This window comes from Sarcophilus harrisii, chromosome 2 (assembly GCF_902635505.1).
Source record: "Sarcophilus harrisii chromosome 2, mSarHar1.11, whole genome shotgun sequence".
NCBI lineage: Eukaryota > Metazoa > Chordata > Mammalia > Dasyuromorphia > Dasyuridae > Sarcophilus > Sarcophilus harrisii.
The window spans coordinates 177,706,922-177,731,816 of record NC_045427.1 but is presented as its reverse complement, the minus strand read 5'-3'; the positions used below and the strand labels follow the sequence as shown (position 1 = coordinate 177,731,816).

The window sequence follows — 24,895 nt, the reverse complement described above, 5'->3', positions numbered from 1 at the left end:
AAACATTTTTTACATCAAAAGGATCTGATAAAGGCCTCATTTCTAAAATATATAGAGAATTGATTCAAATTTATAATAGTTTAAACCATTCTCCAATTGATAAATGGTCAAAGGAGTTGAACAAACAATTTTCAGATGAAGAAATTTATTTGTAGGTGCTCCAAATCGCTATTAATCAGAGAAATGCAAATTAAGACAACTATACCATTATACACCTGTCAGACTGACTAAGATGACAAGAAAAACAATGATAAATGTTGAAGGGCATATGGGAAAACTGGGACACTGCTACATTGTTGGTGGAACTGTGAATGGATCCAACCATTCTGGAGAGCAATTTGGAACTATGCTCAAAAAATTATCAACTTTTCCATACCCTTTGATCCAGCAGTGTTTCTTATATCCAAAAAGATCTTAAAGAAAGGAAAGGGACCCACATGTGCAAAAATGTTTGTGGCAGCCCTTTTTGTAGTGTCTAGAAACTGGAAAATGGATATCCATCAAATGGAAAATGGCTGAATAAATTATGGTATATGAATGCTATGGAATACTATTGTTCCATAAGAAATAACCAGCAGGATGATTTCAGAGAGGCTTGGAGAGCACTACATAAACTGATGCTAAGTGAAATGAGCAAAACCAGGAGATCATCATACACGGCAACAAGACTATACGACAACCAATTCGGATGGATGTGACTTTCTTCAACATTGAAATGATTCAGACCAGTTCCACTTGTGCAATGATGAAGAGAGCCATTTAAATCCACAGAGAGAACCATGGGAAGAGTGTGGAACACAACATAGCATTCTCACTCTCTCTGTTGTTATTCGCTTGCATTTTGTTTTCCTTCTCAGTTTTTCTTTTTTTCTTCTTGATCTGATTTTTCTTGTGCAACAAGATAATTGTATAAATATGTATACATATATTGGATCTGACTTGTATTTCAACATATTTTACATGTTATTGGACTGCTAGGGCAGGGAGTGGGGAAAAGAAGAGGAAAATTTGGAACAAAAAGTTATGCAAAGGTCAATGTTAGAAAAATTACCCATGCATATGCTTTGTAAATAAAAAGCTTTAATTTAAAAAAAAAAAGAAAAAGAAAAACTCATTTGGAAGAAAAGAAACGAGATAGTGACCAAGAAAAGGAAAGAAGCAAAAAGAGATAAATGAATTTAAAAATTAAATCAGATTTCAACAATGATTCTGGAATCCATCAAGATTTAATTAATGAAGATTTATCGCCATTTAAAAAGGATAAAGAATAAATTACGAGACATTTCTGGTAGTCTGAAAAGGCTCTATTTTACTCTAAAGACATAAAACAAATATGTTTCTTCACCAAGGAAAATTAGTGGTGAAACATTAATTTAGTATTTGTTCTGTTCAATGTCTGTCACTGTACAGTTGCTAAGAGAGAAAGGTGAAAGGGTTAAGTAATATGATAAGAAAAATTGGCTCCTTCCCCTTTAACTATTTCATTCCTAGTCCTTCATGCCTTAATAAGTTTCTGTGCCCTTCTCCCAAAACTAATTATCTAAACCCAACTCTGCTGTAGTCTATATGAAAGAAAGCCTTTGATACTGGCTTACAGAATAGAATAAAATTTCTCCGGGAGAAAGGCAACAGAGTCTAGACTAGTATCCAAATAAACATAAACCAAAAGTCCTGGCCAGAATAGAAATAGTGTTCTTGCAACTATCAGGAAGGAAGACTCAGGCTAACAGATTTGTGTTGAATTAGGAGGCATGAGCTCATTATGGATGAGCTAACTTTATCTAACTCAACCTGTTTCCCCATGCTTCACTTAAATCTGCAGATATTCTAAATCTTGAAACACAAATCAATGAACAAAGTTTTATTGTATCTGCATTAGTAAATTTTGAAACCATTTTCTCCATTCTGAATTATGTTTTACTCAATAATTATTTATTAAAATGCCTATCTATTGTACAAGAAATTATTAAGTATCTTAAATTGTTATTTATACCCAAACAACATTATATGGCACAAAGTAGATGCTGAATAATTCTATTTCTCCATTCATTGGATGGGACTGAGTGTAATATTATGTATAATTCTTGGGAAAAGCAAGCATTATGTTCAAATAATTATATAACAGGCTTAAGAGAGAAACTGAGTTCTCATTACAGCTCTCATTATCCCCATTGTAAAATTTATTGAGATCCAAGTTTCCTGTGTGTTAAATGAGAGTAATGACTCTACTCTTACTTCACAGGATGACTCTGAGAATGAAATAAGACAATAGAGAAAACCCTACTGATGCATGACTGCCTCTTTCTCAACTTCTATTTCATCATGACCAAAATGAAAATCATAATTCTTGTACTATCTGCCTCACAGGCAGATAGAGGCAGATAGAGGAAAGCACTGTGTAAATTTTAATGTTAAGAGAAATTTGAGGTTTCATCACCCTAAAAAGTTAAAAGAACTGAGCATAAAACTCTGCCTAAATTCACTTCTCACTGTAATCCATCCTCCATTCACACAGGAAGGTGATTTTCCTAAATTGCAGATCTGATCATTTTCCTTCTCTACTCAATGAACGTCAGTGGTTCCTTATGACTTCAAGAAACAAAATGCTTTGTTTCTTGCCATTTAGTCCCCTATTCATGCTGTTCACTCCAGTAATACTAACCTTCTAGCTTTTTCACAAACAAGACACTCTATCATTTTGCTCTTAGAATTTTCTCTAGCTATCCCCCATTTTTGGAATGCTCTTCTTTCACTCTGTTGACTTTTTGACTTTATGTCCCAATCAAAATCCCTGAAATCTTTTCTAATTTCTCTTAATTCTAATGCCTTCCCTCTGTTATTTCCTACTTATGCTATACGTAGTTTGCTTCTGCATATGTTTATTTAAAATTTTGCCCCCAATAGATTTGTAAATTTCTTGAAAGCAGACTATTTTGTTTTATTTTGGGTTTTTTTTTTTTGGCTTCTTTTTTGTATCCCTAGCACTTAGCATAATACCTGACATATATTAGGCAAAAGTGAGTTGATTATTATGAACTAAACCAAAAAGTGGAGCTGATCCATAAAGCAGTTTTAATGGTTTAGGAATCTCTTCTGAAAGTACAGAGATCTAGGCAACTGGTGATAGAAAGCAGAGTGCCTTCAAGGTGTCTCATTTCTTTTTTCTGGACTCATGTTTTATTCATCAGCAAATTCTCTTCACTTCTATTTGCTCTGATCTGAGTGCTTTCCTTCTCTCTTACCCCACTTCTGGAAATAACTGAATTAATTTGAGATCTGTCTTTGAAAAAAGTATAGAAAATCTTGCATCCACATGGGAAAACTCTGTAGTCTCTTAATTGTTAACTGTTAGTACCTTTATCATTAATATTTGCTTTATCTTTAGGGAGCTTTCTACCATGAGATTTCTTTCTTATTCTTACATTGGACTTAGTTGTGGGTTATGCAGTGAAAAAGTAGGATTCTGGAATACCCATTACTAATTTGATTCTTGAGGCATAAATTCACAATTCATTGATTCCTCAATTAACAAATGCTCCCAGAAGAAGCCAGTCTCCTTTATAAGGCATCAATGGTATTTAAAAACAACAACAACAACAACATAATTCATGTAAGGCCATCTGGGTCATATATTTAACAGTAGACATGTTGCAATTTGCTTGTTTTAAGAAATGAGTGTATAAAACTGCTGGGAGCTAGCCCTTTTTAAATGGATGATCATAAATAATTTGATTCAAATTATTTTTCTAACTTTCTGAGCTTTAGATCATAGGATTTATAGGTTTAAAAAGTCCATAGAGATTACTTAGTTCAATACACCTATTTTACTGATAAAGAAGCTGAGGATTAAAGAAGTTATCTACATAAGATCTCATTTCCCCAACTATTCTCTCCTTAGTTAATTCTTAAAAAAGAAGAAAGAGAGACAATGAACAGGAAGGAGGGAGAAGAGAGGAGGGAGAAGGAGGAGGAAGGAGGAGAAGGAGGAGGAAGGAAAAGAAAGGGAGGAGAACAGGGGAGGGAGGGAGAAAGAGGAAGGAAAGAGGAGAAGGGAGAGAGGGAGAAGGCAAGAGAGAGGGGGTAAAGAAAAGAGAGGGAGGGGAAGTGAGGGGGGAAGAGGGAGAAAAGAAGAGAGGGAGAAGGAAAGAGAAAAGAAGGGGGAAAGGGAGAAGAAAAAGGGGAAGGGGAAGAAGAATGGAGGAAGGGGAGAGTGAGAGAGGAAGAGAAACAGACAGATAGAAAAAGAGAGAAAAGAGAAAGCACATACTTTCTTGTAGATTGTACAATCAGAATAAATAAGAACTAGAAGGACCTATATTTTATGAGAAAACAAACCCAGTGAAATGACTAGTCTAGGACCACACAGATATTAAGAAACCAAGCTGAGATTTGAGCCCAGATGCTTTAATTACAAATTTATCAATAGAGATTTTCTCTATGATTCTGAACTTAAACTTAGTTGGACTCAGAAATCTCGGGAAATATTTTTGCTTCAGCATTTTGTTTTAAATTTTTACAGCAACTTTTGCTGAAATAGCTTTATTTAGGCCAATTTATATAGCAGTTATTTATGTACTCACAAAAAAGGTCTAATAAGTGCCCAAACCTCATGGATTTGTTGTTGAGATTTCAATTATAGTTGACTCTCTTTGACTCCATTTGGGGTTTTCTTGGCAAAAATACTAGAATGGTGTGCCATTTCCTTCTCCAGATCATTTTACAGATGAAGAAACTGAAGCAAACAGGATTAAGTGATTTAATGTACAGGGTAATAGCTCTTAAATCTCTGAAGCCAGATTTGAACTAAAGTTCTTGACTCCAGAATATTTCCTTCAGTTCCCCACCTAACTTCCCTAAACCATATTCTTATTATGACCTGTCTGGAAATCAAAGAGTAATCTAGTTCAACTGCCTCCTTTTAGAAATGAGGAAACTAAGATCTAGAAAGTTTAAGTGACCTACCCAATGCTACACAGGTAGTAAGTATAAAATTCAGGATTCAAATTCAGGTCCTGTGACTCAAGTTTAATTCTCTTTTCATTGCCTTCCATGACACTGTAGAGAAAGATTTAGAATTGGAAGGGATTTTAAAGGAAGAAGGTGCCATGGTAAATGTAAATAAATAAATTAAAATATAATCAAAATTTTCTTTTTTTCCAATGGTCCTCCAGGATTCCTTGGGTAAAATAAGAATGTTAATATTTGAGATCTCTAATCCTTGTTCATTGCAGTTAAAATGCATGAAAGTAATTTGATTTTATCCTCCTATCCATTAGTTCTCCCAGAGGTCAATAAAATGAGTCACAGGCTTTGAAAAGCAGAAGACAGCTTGTAGGTCATAATGTTCCTCTGATACAGATATAAATTTGCATTTTTAATTAACACTACATCAAAAAATATTTATCATAAAAACAGAATGATTTAATCAAGAGCTTTCTGATGCTTGGTAGTGCAAGACTCCATTGCTCTAAATCCCTTGCCAGTGTTGGTATGATGAGTATTTTTAAATAACAAAGAAAGAGCTTGTGATACATGAAAAAAGTATATACACAGTTGCACTCGAATGCACTCGAAATATTTCCTATGATTGCCACTCTACAGTAAGAATTGTTATGGCTATCATTGTAACAATTATCTCTTCTCTGTGCCAAACACCCATCTGCATGAGACAAGCATATGCTGGGAGGAGACTCATGTTTTAATGTGTTTTGATAAGTGTCAGAGAATAATAGTTTGAGGTTACTGAATTTCAGGCATTACATTATCTCTTTAAACCAATTGGGATTTCATGGAAAAATCCATTTTTGAAGAGCATTTTTAATTCCAGATACATTTGTTAGTTTTTTTTAATGTGTTCTCCCCCACTTTTTTCTAATATTTTTCATTTCCTTTGCTGGTGTTCAGTAGTTTCTAAGCACTCTCAGTATGCTACAAATATACTATATAATATAGTTCTTGCTCTCAACTAGCATATATTCCATGCCAATTTTTTTAAAAATTAAAAAATAGAAAATGTTTCTTCATATTTATGTGATAAAGTACTTGAAAGTATAAAAGCAACAGTGTGTCCCAAACCCATAGACATTTTGACCTCAAAATCCATTATTTGTTTAACCAATAAGCATATTCTATGTTTTTTTTTTAATAAAGCCTCAGGGTTGCAAAATGCTTTCATCCTGTTTTATTTACTATTAATGTTGTTAATCATAACATTTACATAGAATTTTGTTAAGGTATAAGGTTCATAGAAAGTTTTACATAACTCCATTTGATGATCATATAGCTCTTGTGATGAACCACAATATCATAGAATTAAAACTGGTAGAGATATTAGAAATAATGTAGTCTAACTCCTAATTTTACAAAGAGGGAAACTGAGGCCCAAAGAGGTTAAATAAATTGTTCATGGTCACACAACTGGTAAGTAACACAACAGATCAGTATTTTTTTCACTTAAAATAAAAGTATAATTATCTACATTTTTTTTTTCCAAATGAAGAATCTAAGACTTACTAAGATAATGATTTGTTCAAGGTCCCTCATTTTAACAGTGGCAAAGCATGTTCTCAAACTAGGTTTCCTGGGTCCAAGAGTCCTATTCTCCAGGAATTCCTAGAGAAATTTCAACTTCAGGGACTTCTCATAAATTATTCCTTGGATTGCTTCCCCATTTATGTCATTCCTTATTATCAGAAAGATCATTTTCATGTAGGTCTATAGCTGTGGGGTTCTTGTCTACCTACTTACACTGACAATTTACAAGCTGCACTACAATTTCTACCTCCCCTTTAGCATAATGTACTTTCTAGCAGAGGACTTTTTTGGAAAATCAAAGTTGGCCAAAGAAGTCACTACTTATTGTCTGGTGAACCCTTCTTTCATAGGGACTTAAAAAAATCATGTCCTTCAGATTTAAGGTACTACGCTAATGTTTGAGTGCTAAACAGACTGCTTTTGTCAATCCAGGGAAAATTACATGTTTATAAAAGTGTACTGGCAAATTAGTCATTTAGTACTTGAGATAACTTTTCTCACTGAAAAAAAAAAAACCATAAAAAGATTGTCAGTTCCTCAAACTATATCACAGAAGTACATTTCACTCACAATGTAACTGAAATGCCATGTTGTAAAATAGTCCAAAATCAAGCAAACACACATACACACACACACACACACACACACACACACACACACACACACACACACTGTTGTAATACTAGATGTGTCATAAATCAAATAGGAACAGAAGCGTAGGGAAGTTGAGGGGAGGGGCTTCACAAGTAAAATGTACTAAGAAATTGGCTGTAGAGTTTCTTGACTGAAATAATCTTGAATATCTGTACATAACAGAAAAACAAAATTAGGCGAGGAGAGAAAAACTTTTGAAAATTCTGAATGGACTTTTGGGTACTTTCATGGACTTCAGAAATTAATGATATAAGTTCACTGCAAAAAAAAAATAAATTACTTGAAAACATCTAGCTTTCTCCTTTTCTTTTATATAGGTCCATTATTACTATAGCACCTCTCATGCGCTTCTCAATCATTATTAATTTTCTTGATTCAAAAGTAGAACAAAGGGAGGAACAGAAAGAAGAGGGCCATAGATTTTTGTGAGAACTGAAAGTCATAGAATTTTAGAGCTAGGGCAATGCAAGAATTTTAACATTTCATTAACAATGAACAAACACTTATTAAGCATCAGCTGTAAAGAAATTCATTAAGCATTAGCGACATATCATTAAAAAAATATGAAGGATAGACAAAACAAAGTAAGCCAGGTCCCAATTAGTATAAATAACAGGGCCACATTATTCGAATTCACTATTCAAAGTTATATGCAAAATATGGCTACTGCCCAATGGAAATATACAGTGAGAATTCAAATAATGTGACCATATAATAAAATTCATTATTCTTATTAATGTAAATCTGGGCATATTATAAGAGATAATGATACTCTATCACACTTTGAAATTTGCAAAAGATTTTCCTCAAAGCAACTTTGTAAGGCTATTAGTACAAATACTGTCATCTTGCTTTAGGAATATGTAAGTAGGGAAAGAGCAATTATATTTGGAGAGACCAAAGGATACTTCTTGAATGACTTATCACCAAAATGGAGCTATCCACAGATTAAGATTCTGAAGATACTAAGAGTTGATATTTATACAGAACTTGAAAATGAAAAATACTTTACCTTATCTCACTTTATTTTCACAGTAGTCCTCTATGTCAGAGTTTATAGCTATATAAATTATTCCCATTTTAAAAAATTAAGAAATTGACTATTAGAGGGAAGTTAAATGACTTTCTTGTGATCACACAACTAACAATTGTGAGAAAGAGATTTGAACCTGGCTTTTTCTGACTACAAATGCCAGTCCTCTAGCTTCTATATTTTACTACTTCTCAAAGAGGAAGTAATACATGCCAGGCAAAGATGATGACTTATGTTCAATACAGAAGAATGCTGAATTTGGGGAACAGCTAGTTATACATTATGGAAAATAAAATGTATAAAAGAAACTGGTATAAAATGAAGCTTAAAAATGCAGTGAAATCAGATTGTAGAGGACCTTAAATGCTAGCCTGTTAAGGAGTATTTTATCACTGGATGATTAGGAAGAATATTTTGTCCTCTATGTTGAGAATGAATTAAAGAGACAGAATGACGCTAATAGCTAAAGAAGCACTTGAACTAAGATCTCCTATGCTCTTTTGACAGCATTGCCCAGTTTAGGAAAGGTTAGGATTTCATATTCCTAGAACAACATCAGTTGACTTGCTACTTCAAAAGTACCATCCCATTCAAGAAGCACTTGCTTTAGGTGTTAACAGTATTGACAGACATTGTTTGTAAGTCACAAATAAATATTTATTTAGCTCCCACTACATGACAGATACTATGCTTGGCACTGCTAATGCAAACACAAAAGTAAGAGTTTTTACCCCCAAATAGCTTACATTCTAACTAAGAAACATATCACATATAGCATAACAGTATCTCACTGAAGGTAGTTTTGGTTTGGGAAGTCATAGGTATGATAAGTAGAGAAATGATAGTTTGTCGTGTACTTTCTATTATCAGTGATCAAATTGATTTTGATTTCTATTTCCTGATGAATGGCATTAGGGGTAAGAATATTCTGTATGTATGTAGCATGTCATATGTGTCTGATAACATGGCATATGGCATGATGGACCATAGGGCGCTGATTTTCTAGCAAATAACTTGATGGAAAGAGATGAGAAGAATGGTATAGGCTAGCTAAATATAATGGGTAAGATAGATTTGTATTCCTTCACCAACCTGAACAACTCCACCCCATGAAGTTGTTCCTAAGTTTAGCAGTTTAAGTTTCCCAGGGAAGGTGGCATGGTGTCTGTAAATCCAGTTCAATTGCTATTTCAGAGAAAGATGAGATGGGTAAGACAAGGCAGGTTTCAGGATTACCTGGCAAACTTGAATGAGAATAGACCTACAAATTGATACTATGACCAATAGCATGAGTCACTAAAACCTAAACTAAAAGCTAAAAAAAAAAATCTCATTTCCTGGTCATCTCCTTATCATGCTTTCTCTATATGGACTAGTATCTCTACCTCTACATCACCAATACCCTATAGTTCAGCTCCACCATCACCCCCAGCTCCATAGATAATCTTTTGGCTTATCTTGCTAGTCTCTGGCCATCTCTTCATCATACTCTCCATCTCCCTCCCCCACTTTATAGAATCCCTTTATACGGTGTCTTTTATTTACTATCTAAGCTCTGATAGCAAAGACTTTTATTTTTGATTATATTTTTATTCTTAACATTTATCACAGTGCATGGCAGTTACTAAATGTTTAATAATAACTTTATCTTACAACCTATCTAAATAGTAGTTTATACCTGTGTCTTTATTCTAACTCTTGTTCTGAGGCTTGAAGGAATACTGATACAAAGCTGGTATTATTTTATGATTATTGACCCCACATTTGCAGCTGCTAGTGCTTCATTTTCCTTCGTTCAATCATGGAAGTTTTAGCTACACTGACACAAGTTAGTATTGGCTCATCTGTGCATCTATTATGGAGAGCTTATTGCCAAGTCCCATTGATTATATGTCCAAACACTTTCTTTTTCACCCCCCACTATATTCCCTTTCTTTTAAGAATCTAAGAATTCTTGGATTAGCTCTGTATCACAAACAATAAACTGGTGTGACAAAATCCATTGCAAACTCATTAGTGCCAATTGGTTTAGCCATTAAAAATCTATCCCAATCTGCTTTCCAAATATACATAGATGCATAGGAAACACTGCTTCTTACCAAGATTGAAAAAGTAATAATTTTTAATTATTCATAAGTATTATTATAACTAATAATGCATTTTGTTCTATATATTTATTCCTTTTTCTAGTCCTTTCCTCATAATATGCTTTGGAGATAAGAATTTTACAAAAGAGAAACTGAAGCCCAGAATATTAAATTTATTTCCCCAAGATCACAGGTCTCCTGGCTTTTGGTCCAGTTTCTTATTTAATGACTAAAGCCCTCAGGCCTGAGCAGCTTATGCGGAATTTATAAAAGGGGAAAGTAAAGGGAAGATCACCAACAACTATAAGCTTGAAGTCAATCTGACCATTAATAAAACTGCTGCCAAAGCAGTCCAAATCCTAATAGTCTTTCACTGAACAGGCCAGCAAACTGGTGGCCTGAAAATCACAGATGCTTGTTCTTATTATGTTCATGAAATGGAATAATGTCTATGAAGAGCTCTGAACCTTAAAACACCACATAAATGTCACTTACTATTATTTTTATTTCCTCCTGACATATGTATGCAATATTCTCATGGATCTTGTCAACTGGGAATAAAGCCTTGATGATTCTGTATTCAAAAGCTGTTGTTACGTGGATGAGTTGCCAAATTTGAAGTGGCCAGCTAATCAGTGTTCAAGCAAGACCCTGCCAATATAGGCATGCTTCCCAGATTTTATCAGTACCCATAACACTGAAACTATACTATTGAGTTGATCAAGTTGAAAGAAGAAAATAGGGAGCATCGAGCATGCAGGGTCCTCCTGAAAGAGAAGAAAGAAAATGGTGAGGAAGTGATATTGTTTTAATTTCTTACCTTAGTCACTAAATGTCAACTCAATATAGCTTAGATGCTTTTAAAAGTGAACAAGAAGAAAGTAGCCTTGCGTTCACATGTAAAAACTTTTTTTCTGAGGAAAGACTCTATCTACTTACTAAATTTAATGCTCCAAACAGTTCTTATGTGAAAGTTTTTAAAAGGACAATTTAACTCATCACATTTATTAAAGCATACTCCTAAAATAAATCATAGTGGAAATTTTATCAACCTTTTCTACCACATTCAAATATACAACTTTCGATCTCTATTAACTCAACTTCTACTTTACTGATAAGATTGAAGCCAAACAAGAAGCTGAAGATCCTTCTTTCTACATCAAAATGTTTCTACAAATTTACCCATTCTCCATGCCTAATCCTTTCACTTGTATCTTCAATTCCATCCCTTTCTATCTCCTCCAAGATTTCTATCATCAATTTAACAATTTGCATCCACCTCACATCCACTTCTTCATACTTATCTTTTTAGATCCTTTAGCATAACAAAACTTTTCATACATAGAACTAGTATTGAAACTAATTATCTATTCAAGTATATGGACTTCTTTATTCTGTACCTCAATAAAATTTTTTAAAAATAAGACATATTCATTCATTCTTAGGCCTCATCCATGGCCTTTCAAATAAATCATTTCTCTCCTTGAGAAGTTGACAGCATTTGACAATAGGAAAAGTGAAATTTATGACTTAGCCATTTCCCTGTTGCCTGATTTGTCTTCTAATCTACTGGAGGATCAAATTGCCCTGCTTTTGCCATTATAGTTCCCACTATGGTGTTATCAACAGACTGACAGTAAATGAATGTGATCTGATGGTGTCCTTGTGGAACCTATGAATTTAAATTATAGGGATTGGACCAATGCTAATAATAATATTAGCTTCTATCATCTTAGAACTTAAAAAACCTTTATCCAATATTGTCCACTGTGCCAAAATTCTCTCATGCTGTGCTTGTATAAGATGAATGAATATATATATATATATATATATATATATATATATATATATATATATAATATATCGGCTAGATAAAAGTATGGTTAGATAGATTAGGAACTTGGTTTCTAATTAGTTTTAATTATCAATATAATTTTGTAAGGAGGATTATAGCTACAGTAACATGGCTCAAGGGAGGGTTTTCTGAAAATGGAGGAGAGATGGTCATATTTGTAAGTAGTAGGCAAAGAAAAATTGAAGTTTAGTGAGAGTGGGGATGATTGCGACGTCATTTTGACAGAGAAAGGGAAAATAGAATTGCTTGCATATAAAGGTTTACCTTAGCAATGAGAACTAACTTCATATGAAACAGGGATACAGAAGTTAGTGGGGCAAGGCATCTGAATTACATGAGATGGGACTGAAGAACAAAAAGGAAGGTATCAGTGAATGACCTCAATTTTTTCAGTGAAATATGAGGCAAGGGTTCTCAACTGAGAGAAGAGACAAAGTAGTAAAACATGGGAAGTTTGAAGAGGGAGAGAAATGTTTGGAAAAGACACTATGGCAAATGGGATAGTGAATTCATTAGGAAGAACAGACATGTAAAAAGATTGCTTTGCTGCCATGAGGGTCTAGTTGAGATTGTGTAATATAATTTTATAATATACCCAATAAACATAGTTTGACATTTTCTCCAGATTTGTTCAGGAACAAACAAATTTGTGAAGGCAAAGGGCATAATCTATGGTTGGGGTTTGGCAAAAAAATATGAATAGGACAAGGGAACCAAGAACTCAAAAGAAGAGCATGATATGGAGATGAAACTTGTTCAAGAGGTTAAGATGAAGATCACCAGTACAGAGGTGATGGCCTGGGAAAGAAGCAAGAGGTAGAGGGATTATAGGTCATAGTGATGACAGAGTTACTTCTTGTAAGATAATGGAAAAAGAGAAATGATAACAGATTATAATCATCTAAAGAAATTTCAGAGTTTATGAACATGGAAGTGAAACTGGTGGCTGATGGAAACATTCAGAGTTTGACAACCTCTTAGTATAGTTGAAAAGGAAGTTCACAGCAAATAAGTCAAATTTAATTCATTTCAGCAACAGGGACTGATTAGATTCAGCAAGTGTTGCTAAGATGTAGAACTTGAAGCTAGAACTTCTTGAATCTGAATTGGCTTTCTGTGCATGACAGCATGTTGCTTCTCAGCTCATTTTTAAGAAAGTCCTAGTAACACACCCTATCTACTTACCTTCTAATCAATTTTCTATAAAGGCTTAAAGTTTATCCCAAGTTTACATTACACTTTCCTCACTGCAAGCCCATGAAATAGGTAGTCTATATAGTATTAATCCTCTTTAACAGATGACTAAAATGGAGAGCTAAGATAAAGAAATTGCTATTTGTAACGTCCAGGCTAGCTCTCTAAAGGACCTCAAGATCAGGCAAAGTCCTTGGTCTTAGGGTGGAAAAATGAAGAGACAAGAGAGTCACCATGTGGCTGATCCAAGGTGGAGTTCTGGAGTCTGGAGACTGAAATCTTCTGTGGCTGAGAGCTGCTGCTAAGGACTGAGAGCCCTCTGTCCCTGGGACTCCCCTTAAATATCCCAGCATGGCTGTATCACTACACTACACTGGGCATGCGCAGCTATAGAATATCACATCACCACATTACCCTAAGTATATGCCAACTAGATTGACCACATCATTACACTGCATCAAGTATGTGCTTAGAGAACCACCATCTCACACCCAGTAGATATTTAACTACAAGCACCCTGCTGTCTTAGCTTCAAGATCACCCTTTCAGAGTTCTGGCTACAACTATTGGTTTCACAGTTGGTAAAGATACAAGCTTGTAAAAACAAACAAACTACAATTGAAGGGAAGTTCTTTTAACTCCTAAATGAATTTCCAAATTCCTTAGTGCATTAAATAGTTTTAGATATGATAATAAAAATCCACATTTATTTTTCTTAGTATTAAAATAATATTATTTTCATGGTTGTAGTTGTGATTACTTTATTAAATTAAAATTTTTCATTCCCTTACATTCATATGGGAATTCAGGCATTTCTATTGAAAATAGAAATGGGTTATCATTGCATTGCCTAATCAAATTTAATTCATTTCAGCTAAACTTTTATCTCATACTATTCCTTTAAGTAGCTATATTCATACTGCAGCTTCTAGGCTAAAACACTAAAACATTAGCTGGAAAGAAATAGGATCCTTGTGAGTAGCAGTAATGAGCTTCCATTTCAATATGATATGAGACTGGAATTGTTTAAAATGATATATTAACACTAAAATAAAGTGGAAGAAAATAGTTAATGACTTTTCCGCTTCTGTAAAATCTAGATTACAGAAATGGTCTTTGTTATTTTTCAGTAGAATACGAAATGTTCTTTCAAAATTTGGTTTTAATTACATTAAAATATAAGAGAAGCCTGTCTAAATACATGACTACAGTACAGCAGTCCTAGTTATAATTCGACTGTTGCCAAGGAAAGCCAAGTGTCATAATTACCTTGCACCAATAGCCATGGACTTGTCTAAGCATCTGGAAATATAAAATGAGGCTCTCAGCAAAAAGAAATTCATTTCCCTCAGATCTTAGAATAACTTTATAGCAAAAGAATGGAATTGTAGGGCTGCTCTAAACTTAAACAGCAGAGCACCTGTCTTCTACTTGTCTTTGGATGAATTTGGGAATACTAATATTTCCCATTGTCAATCACATTTTCCAGGTAGTTATTACTGATGATAGTTTTGAGAAATTAGTGAAGTCATTTTCTTCCTGATAATTATGACCCTTCAGTAGTGTACTGCCAGCCCTAGATTATAGAGACAGGCATTGCTTTATCTATCTATCTATCTATAGCTGTCCTCCATTATTTCGCCATTAATATAGCATCTCATATTTCCAAGAGAGTTAGGCTTAATTAGAGTGCTTCATAGGGAAATCTCAAATTCTAGGGTAATTGTCCCAAGCTTAGATAGAGGTCAGAGGTTCCCTCTGGAAACTGTCCCATGAGACAAACAGGGTTATAGCCAGGTGGGTAAGGGAAAGAAGCAAAAACCTATGGTTCTCTCATCTGGTGATTAAAAGAGACTCAATTCTCATTCTATATAATACTGTCTGGACATCTTAGGAATTTTTTGCCATTTGTCCTACTACTGCCCAACCCTCAACAGCACCCTTCTCCTACTCAGAAAATTATGCTTCCTTCCCTCAGCTTTGAAACTCCAATCCCTGGCACTGAGCTCAAGTGGCCCATGACTGAATGAAAACTCATTCAACTATCTATATTTAGGTCTCTGCAGACCTGCTCCACATCTATCCTTATGTCTAAAACTGAGCTCATTATCTCTCCTCCAAATGTGTGTCTCCCGCTGACTTCACTATCCTTAACTTTAGCACAATGATCCATTCAGTTTCTTATTGTGTGTAACTTGAAAATTATCTTTGATCCTTTACTTTCCCTTATTTCTCACATCCAATCACTTACCAAATCTTGCCAATTCCTCTTCCCCATTATCTTTAGCATTTGTCTCCTCCTCTCTGTTTTGACTTCCCAGAATCTAATGTTATCTTCATTACCACCTATCTGTACTACAGAAATAGCCTCCTATATAACATTCCCTCTCCCACTTACTGAGCTTTCCATGGTCCTTTTCTCCTTTGTCTGCAACATACTTCCTTCTTCTTACTTTAGCTTCTGAAAATCTCTCATTTCCTTCAAGCTTCAGTTGAAGGGCCACCTTCTACAAGATTACCTTTCTCAATTCCTTTCCCCTGCAAGAGTTACTGCCTCCCACTCAAAATGACAATATATCTTCTTTATTTAAATCTACATATGAATGTGTCTTTTCAATCTACATGGTTAAAAAGTTCAGAGACTTTCAGTTTTGTCTTTGTAGTGCGGGCATTCACCACAATGACTGGCATATAGTAGGCCTTTAATTTCTCTCGGAGTGAATTCAACTGAATTAATAACTGATCATCCTACTTCATTTTCCCCCTTGCCTTTCCCACACATCTTTCTTTCTTCCATCATTTCTCTGTTCAAAAATCTTTAGTGGCTCCCCATTACTTCTGGAATAAACTTTTTTGTCCTCGAGATTTTATCAATTTACTTTTTAACTTATATATCTTATATAGTCTTATATAATTCCTCTCCTCTCAAATCTATGCTTTCTATAATTTGAACATGTCCTTGCCTTCTGCAGCCTCTGAAACTTACTCATGTTGTTTACCAGTAATGTTATTGCAACATTCTTCTGATGGATTCCTTTAAAACCTGTTCTTTAAAGCTCAGTTTCAAATGTGACCATGTCTGGAAATCATTCCCTGGTCCCCCATTGACCTTTTTTTTTACACCTTGTGTTTGTAAATGCTCTAATATACTTAACAAGTAATAATGTATATTTTCATTTTCTGTGTTTGTATCTTTATCTTATTCTTAGACTACATATTCCATGGAGACAGGAACTATATTTCATATTGTTGTATTATCACACAGTACTCTGCTCATAATATTTTATGTTAGTTTAATGAAGTTGAATTTATAGTATCATCTCTAGACTACTTCATCTTGACACTCATAAGTTGGCACACCAAATGATGATTGTTACTGTAGGTTCTAGGAGTAATCCTGTGAGGTTGTTCTATTATTATTTATAGGTCAGGAATACCCACTGTTATGTTTATTATTAAAAATCAACCAGTAATACAATCAGATGTTAACAAAGGTATTCACTGAATAAGTCATACTAAAAATAATAGCTATAAACCATCACCATCCTTAAAGCTGAAATGTATATTCCCATAAATACACATAGCCTCTTTGGGAATAGTAGGGATAAATGTAGAGTATTAGTGAAGCACAGATAATAGGGAGCACACATATCAAGATAACTTACAAATTGATCTTCAGGGAATGAAGTCCTTTCTCTCCTTGTCTGGTATATTTGGTGACCTAACTCTTAGTGCCAAAGCTAGCTCTCTCTTGAGCTCATAGCCTGCTAATTTCTACTGTTGCTAGGGGTCATGCTTCTTGAAACTGGTTTCTCTCTCAAACAACTCTCTCTATATATCCACTTCTGTTTAGACCATGTGTCTCTGTCCCCTTGACTTTAAATTCTCTTTGTTCAGTTCTATTCAAATATAAATGATGTGGCTCCTTCCAACTGAGTAAATCCACTGCTAGGTGCTATGGCTTATGAGAAGGCTAGAGTCACAGAGAGAGAAATTCTCTCCCTAGACCTCCAAACTATCATTCCACATATGCTGCAAATATTGACTGACTTTCTCTCTCAAACAGCTGAAATTAATCCAAGGTATAGCTATTTAAAGGCCCGAGAGACCTAGCTAATTTGTTTGCTCAGCCAATCACATTATTCCCTTCCTGAGTCAGATAGAGAGGTGTTTGACTTCATAAAAGATCCCAAGGTGGCTTACCTTGTTAACAAATTAAAAACCTTATCATATATAACTACATTCTGTAACTAACTCAATTAAGGTAGGAGTAAGGAATCACATTCTAGCTCCTTTATAAATGAAATCAAGTGGTAACACATTCTTTTCTTAATCAAGACAAATCAAGTTGTAGTGCTCATCCCATATTCCATCCCCCATACACTCTTGCCTGATCAGTTACATAACTGTAAGTGGTAACTCACATGTAAGTTCCTTATTTATAAAATTATAAGATTCAATTCAATGACCTTTAAAGTTTCTATTATGTGCCTCACTGTGCTAAAATTACATGTCCAGACCAAAACAAAAAATTCCATTTCAAAAATTTGGCAAATTTGTCATTTCAGCAATCTGGGTAATTTTTTTTACCAGTACAAATTACCACTTACCTTTATTTTGTTTTGCCTCAATTTTGCTTTTTTGGATTTTTGGTTTTTTGTTTTTAAGACATGGGTTTCTAAATTTTTCCCAAGCTAGAAAGTGAAGAAACCATTTACAGCCACAGTAATTTCAGTAGTTCTATTTCTGACCAGTTCTAGCTCACCCCAGCCTTCCCCCTAGACAGCCTGATGACTCCCTACTGATGCACTAGCATATCCATCTCCACCTTCATGTTATAATATGCATTTCTTATCTCTTCAAACTTCCAATCAAAAACTAGTCATTATGTCTATGATCTCCTTCTATATTTTATTCTGAAACACAGCAGTGGGAATTCCTGACCTATAAATAATAGTAGATGTGCAGCCTCACAGGATTACTCCTAGAACCTAATGTAATAGTCATCATTTGATGTGTCATCCTATGAGAATCAAATTGGAGTAGTCCAGAGGTGGTGTTATACATTCATCTTCATTCATTAAACTAACATCAGTTATCTACTATGAGTAGAATTCTGTGTAATAATACAGTGGTGAGATAAAGCATATTTCCTGTCCCCATGGAGTTATATACCACTCCAGTTTAGCCTTTGAATTATCACCAGCTCTCACTAAATAACTAGCTCACCTCATTTCTGAGCATGCACATATACCACATTCCAATTACACTTTAAGTCCTGTATCTTTCTATTGCCATTTGGTTATCTACAATTTTCATTTTTCTGAAATCATGGTGTTCCAGTGTTCATAGCTATTTAACATTATCAGGAGAATTTTTAAGTTTAAAAGACAGGCTTTTGAAGTAAAGTTGGTCTTAGCCTGTCAGCAGTTTGTGCAAGAGATATGACCTGAGACCTACTCAATAGACTATATAATAGATGTTTGACTTAATCAAGACAATATACTTTGTAAAAGGTGAGATCAAAACTTCTGATGCTCTGTTGGAACCAATCAAGCTAGATTCTGACCTATGTAAAACTTATAAAGTCTGGCTGAGTGTTAACAATTGAATAATACAAAAGGATAACCATATTTACCATCAAGGATAAAGACAACAAAGACAATCTGAGTTAGGCTGAGGTAGGTTTGGAATATGATTGGAGTTGTAGAAACTCTAGGAATACCTAGACCTAGAATTTCATGGATATAGGGGACATACAAGTGAGGAAACCCTCTGCTGATACAGGTTACCAGCCTCTGTGCATTTTGCAATCTTAGACAGTTGCCTAAAGCACTGAAGATTCTGATAATATTCTGAGGGTCATACAATCTACCTGACTGTGATATAGGGCATGAATCCAAGTCTTCTTGACTTTAAGGTAAGCTCTCTACCCATTATGCTACATTATTTCTAACAAAGAAGAGACAAGAAAAAGTAATAAATCAGATGGACAGAGGAAAGAAGTGAGGGAGGAAAAAAAGATTTTTCTCATTATACAGGTAGGACTTAAGCATCCATTGCCTATTCCTTAAAGTAGGTATCAGTTAATGGTTTAGAAATGTGTTTAGAAATCTGAGCTATCACACAATCCCAGTGCCCATTAAAGTTTCCTCCTTAGAGCTACCTTCTATTGAGACATGAAATTTTCATAATATGCACAGAGAAACTGCCAGTTGTATGATTCATTGGATTGAGTATTGGGCCTGGAATTACAACAACCTGACTTCAAATTTGATCTCTGACACTTACTAACTCTGAGCAAATCTTAATACACTGAGAATGAAAATGGCAAATCACTCCAGTATCTGCCATGAAACATCCATGGATAGTATGGTCCAAGAGTGGCTGGGGGGTCACAAAAAGTTGGACATCACTGAACAAAAATAAACAGGAAACTATAATATAAGAACAATAGGGCAAAGCAGAGAACTAGACTAAGTACTTTGTGAAAACTTGAGAAGGCAGAGATAACTTTCATTTGAGAAGAAAGGATGCCAGGGAAGCAAAAGGAAAGAAGGAGAACCTACAATGGTCCTTGAATGATGGGAAGTATTTTGAAAGGCAGTTCAAAGGAAAGAGTGCATGTTCATTGGCCTATATCAGTGTCCAAAAGTTTGAGATAACATATCAAATCTTTTTTTTTTAATTTATTTTTTTTTTATTTTTGCTGAGGCAATTGGGATTAAGTGACTTTCAGAGGATCACACAGCTAGGAAGTGTTAAGTGTCTGAGACCAGATTTGAATTGAAATCCTCCCAACTTCAGGGTTGGTGCTCTATCCACTGTGCCACCTAGCTACCCTCACATATCAAATCTAAAGATTCTTTATCTCAGTGACAATAAGAAAATTCTTAATAATTAGAGCTGTCCAAAAGTGAATTATACTGATTTATATGTCTGTAGAAGTGTTTGAGTATTGGATGTTTTCCAATTGGATGTAAATTCCTGTTTTGAGAAGTAGGTTGGACTAGATAATATTTTACATGATTATAGCACTTCCCAATTTCTTTTTCCTTCTTTTTTTGGTGAGACAATTGGGCTTAAGTGACTTCTAATATTTCACAGCTAGCAAGTATTAAGTAACTGAGGCCAGATTTGAACTCAGGTTCTCCTTTCTCAACAGCAGGTATTCTATCTACTGCCCCATCTAGCAGATCCACACTTTGTAATTTTCAAAGAATCCTTTCCTGTGTTATGAAATGGAGTTTATAAGTAATTATTATTCCCATTTTACAGATGAAGAAGTAGAAAATGACAAACTACGTCTAGAACCCAGGTTTTTTGATTCAGTCTGTTTACTATTCTTTCTACCATACCATAGCTGCTTCTCATATTGATCCTTACAATTCTACATAATTTGATTGTTATTCTGGGAATGGGTCTCCCCTAGGCATTTGGAGATAAAAAAAAAAACAGATAAGTAAAAGAAGAATGGGTTATGGAGCTAAAGGTTTGACTTTCCTACTTTGAGGGAAGAGAAAAATTTATCTGTTCTCTAATGAGTAATCTTCTTAGGGTTAGAAAAGTCAAACTTCTGACCCATTCTCAGGAGGCTCTACTTTTTCTCAGATTTTCATTTCCTTCTGCCTACCTTCTTTTTTTGCACTCATAATTGTCTTCCCAATTGGAACCAAGATTTAACCTAGGATTGAAATTGAAACAAGTGGCCATCTGAAATTCAAACAGGAAATTTGGTGCTGCTCTGATGAAATAATGGAAATCTGGTCACATTTGCTTAAAGAACCCTGAATTAAATGGAGAGATAGTCTGAAAGTCAACAGGTTCTGCACATAGCATGTTCTTATGCAATACTCATTCCATGAGATGAATGGTGGTTGTTAGTATAAAAAAGGGAGCATTTGGAAGAGATAATGTTTGCCAATTTCAAGTAGTTGGGCTACCCAGTAGAGGGCTATCTGCATATCTGTATTATCTAACTCACAGATTTGTTTTGTACTTCAGTTGATACATTGTATATAAAGTGCTTTGCAAATCTAAAAGTATTGTTAAAATGTCAATTATTATTATTATTGTAGCAAAGGTTACATATAATAATCATATATTAATATAGTAAATATATAACATATGTTATGTAATATAGTATAATATTATTTAATAAATATTTAAAATATAATAAAACAATTTGAGATGCTCTCTTTAAAACATTAAGTCTTAGAGCACAGAAACCTGAGGAATACATTTCTAATCAAACTGAAACATTTGCCAGAAGTTTGTCCCCCCACAAACTTTTTTTGTCACTTTCCCAAAAGACTAAAGATTTTGGTTATCTTTAGTTACTAAAATATCAGGAATCCAATAGAAATTATACCATGTAAGAATTAAAAGTTTAATGTTTGGAATAATAGCATGCTGCTAACAATTTTATATGTTTTTTTTTTTTTTTAAGTAATTATAACCTCAGGGACTACTGTGCTCCCAAACAGAAAAAGAGCCTTAACTGATGAAACAGTAGTTTAAATACCTAATTTCAAGATTCAAAATTAATTAAGATTTCTATCAATATTAAATATTTAATAATATTTCTGTGTTTTGTCAACAGATCAGCAGTACTCATGGTCACCAACCCAGCACTTCAATGAAGAGAGATACTCTCCTGCTCCTAGGAATATGAAAGGATTATCCAGTAGTCGAAATCAACCACAGTTATGTTCCGGTCATACCTGTGGCTTAACACCCCCTGAAGATTGTGAACATACCCATGACCACCTTCACCATGGGCAGGAGCCAAGACAATCGTACCTGCTTAGCCCTACAGAGAGCTGTCCCATGGATCACCATCGCTGCTCACCACGGAGCTCCATCCATTCCGAATGTATGATGATGCCCATGATGATGGGTGATCATATGTCCAGTAGCACTTTTCCCAGAATGCACTATAGCTCACATTACGATACAAGGGACGACTGCGCCATGTCTCATGCTAGCACTAAAATCAATCGGATCCCCGCCAATCTTTTGGACCAGTTTGAGAAACAGCTTCCTCTACACAGGGATGGATTCCATACTTTACAATATCAGAGGACTTCAACTGCTGCAGAACAACGGAGTGAAAGCCCAGGGAGAATAAGACACCTTGTCCATTCAGTTCAGAAGCTTTTCACCAAGTCTCATTCTTTAGAAGGCTCTTCTAAAAGTAATGTCAATGGTACCAAGAGTGACAGTAGAAGTGATGATCATCATCATGGCCATCCTTCTAAACATAGCAAAAGGAGCAAAAGCAAGGAGCGAAAGCCTGAAACTAAGCATAAATCTGGGATGAGTAGCTGGTGGAGCTCTGATGACAATTTGGACAGTGATAGCACTTATCGAACACCCAGTGTGGTGAATCGACACCATGTAGATCATATCTCCCACTGCTACCCCGAAGCTCTCCAGAGCCATTTTGGGGATCTCTCCCTAAAGACTTCAAAAAGTAATAATGACATGAAATGCTCTGCATGTGAAGGCTTAGCTATGACCCCTGATGGGAAATACATGAAAAGGAGTTCCTGGTCCACTCTCACAGTAAGCCAGGCAAAAGAAGCTTATCGAAAGAGTTCATTGAACTTAGATAAGCCTCTGATCCATCAGGAAATTAAGCCTGCCTTGAGGCCATGTCATTACCTTCAGGTAAGTAGCTGTTGTGCTATTACTGTAATTTGACATAATAACATTTATAGGAAAAGAGAGGTATTCCTTAATTCTTCATTTGAACCAGCTCCCTAAGCATGATGGGACCATTGCTTTAATACCTCTGAGCCTAGAGAATATAAAAAAGAAGCAAATTATTATCCCATATTAATGTTCACTCCATTTGAAAGTTGAGTAGATTGGTCTAATGTAAATTAGCCTGTAATCTTAATGAGTTCATTTACTATACCTGACAAAGTACTGCCTTTAAAACTTAATAACACTAATATCTCTGATTATGGAGAAGGACTACCTATTTCTTTGGAATGTGGGTTACATGAATTTACCACAGGACATAATATACTAAAGGCATTAGATTTTAAAGGACAGAATACTGGAGAATTATCTTTTGTGTCCTTTTTTTCTGGCATTTCCGTCATCTAATCATAACTATGCTGAATTACTCCCTTCAAATATTCATTCCAACTCTTTCAAGAATCAATCAATTAATCAAAAATTTAGTGTATTTTATATATATATATGTATATATACATATATATATATACATACAAGGAATGAATCAATCCCTACTCTCAAGAAACATTTCAAAGTGGGAAGAAAAGTACATATATAATTATGTACAGAATAAATATTTTAAAAAGCACAAATAAATACAAAATACTCAAGTACTCATGTTTTAGGAGAAAAGGCACCAGCAATTGGCAAGATTAAGAAAAGCTTCAGATGGTAGTTCTCTCTGCCACTATAGTATAATTCAGTTAGCAATAAAACTGTTAAGAATCCCTGAAGGTCTACATCTCTTTTGTCTTCTAATTTACCAGACATATCTACTTGCATTTGGAACAACTGCTGAAATAAAAATAAGGATGAAGGAATGAATGAAAACATATTTGTTAAATGACTTATCTGTCAAGTACTGTGCTAAGCTATGGAGATATATATATATATATATATATATATATATATATATATATATATAGAGAGAGAGAGAGAGAGAGAGAGAGAGAGAGAGAGAGAGAGAGAGAAGTCTCTGTTCTCAAAGAGTTCATACTCTAATTAGCTCATACTATTAGAAAAAACAGCATATAAAAGAAAATTCACCTGAAGAACATGTCAAAGGTACAGAAGTCTAAGGGTTCAGTGGCATGGCTGATGTCAGATCCAAGAGTTCTTAGGACTCATCAGTAGATAAGATAACAATTCCTGGAGGATCTGTAGATTATAGAAGCAGAATAGAGGGTAAAACATGGTAATCCCTCATTTTATTGAAAGCAATAGATTTGTTGACTTCCATCTCCTCCTAATGCTGTATAGTCAAGCAGATAAGATAGGATCTGCAAAGTGTCAAAGCAGTTGAAGTTTTGCAAAGTGTTCAGCATATATTCTTCCACATGCAAAATAGATATTTTTGTTCTTCTCATTTTACAGCTGGGAAAATTAAGCCTGAGACAATTTCTACAACTTACCTAGTACACACAGCTAGTATCTGAAGCAGAATTCAAATTTGAGTCTTCCTAACTACAAAACCAGAACTCTAGTCATTAATCTATGTAGTTGCCTTAAAAGAATAATTAATAATAACAAGAGTAAAAAATAATTGTCTGGCTCCTATAAAAATTTATGGACTAGCCAATGATATAACTAAATGCAATCTGAGTTACCAGACAGCCAATTAATGTTATACTTAAACAAACATGAACTTTACTCTTGAATCAAATGATGCACAAATCATCACGGTAACACTTTCTAAAGAGGAATAGCTTTCCAAAACACAGCAGTTTGGTCTTAAAATGGAATTCTAGTAATGATTAGTAATAATAATAATAAAAGAATACTAATCAGATT

At 34.6% G+C, this 24,895-nt stretch overlaps 1 protein-coding gene across 1 annotated transcript in view; it reads left to right on the top strand.

Moving 5' to 3' along the window:
• DLGAP2 (DLG associated protein 2) overlaps positions 1 to 24,895 on the top strand; it is a 733,602-nt gene that overhangs the window by 533,325 nt on the left and 175,382 nt on the right. Inside the window, exon 4 of the mRNA XM_031949182.1 lies at positions 21,960 to 23,029. Within this exon, the coding sequence (XP_031805042.1) occupies positions 21,960 to 23,029 (1,070 nt within the window). The remainder of the gene's footprint in view (positions 1 to 21,959; positions 23,030 to 24,895) is intronic.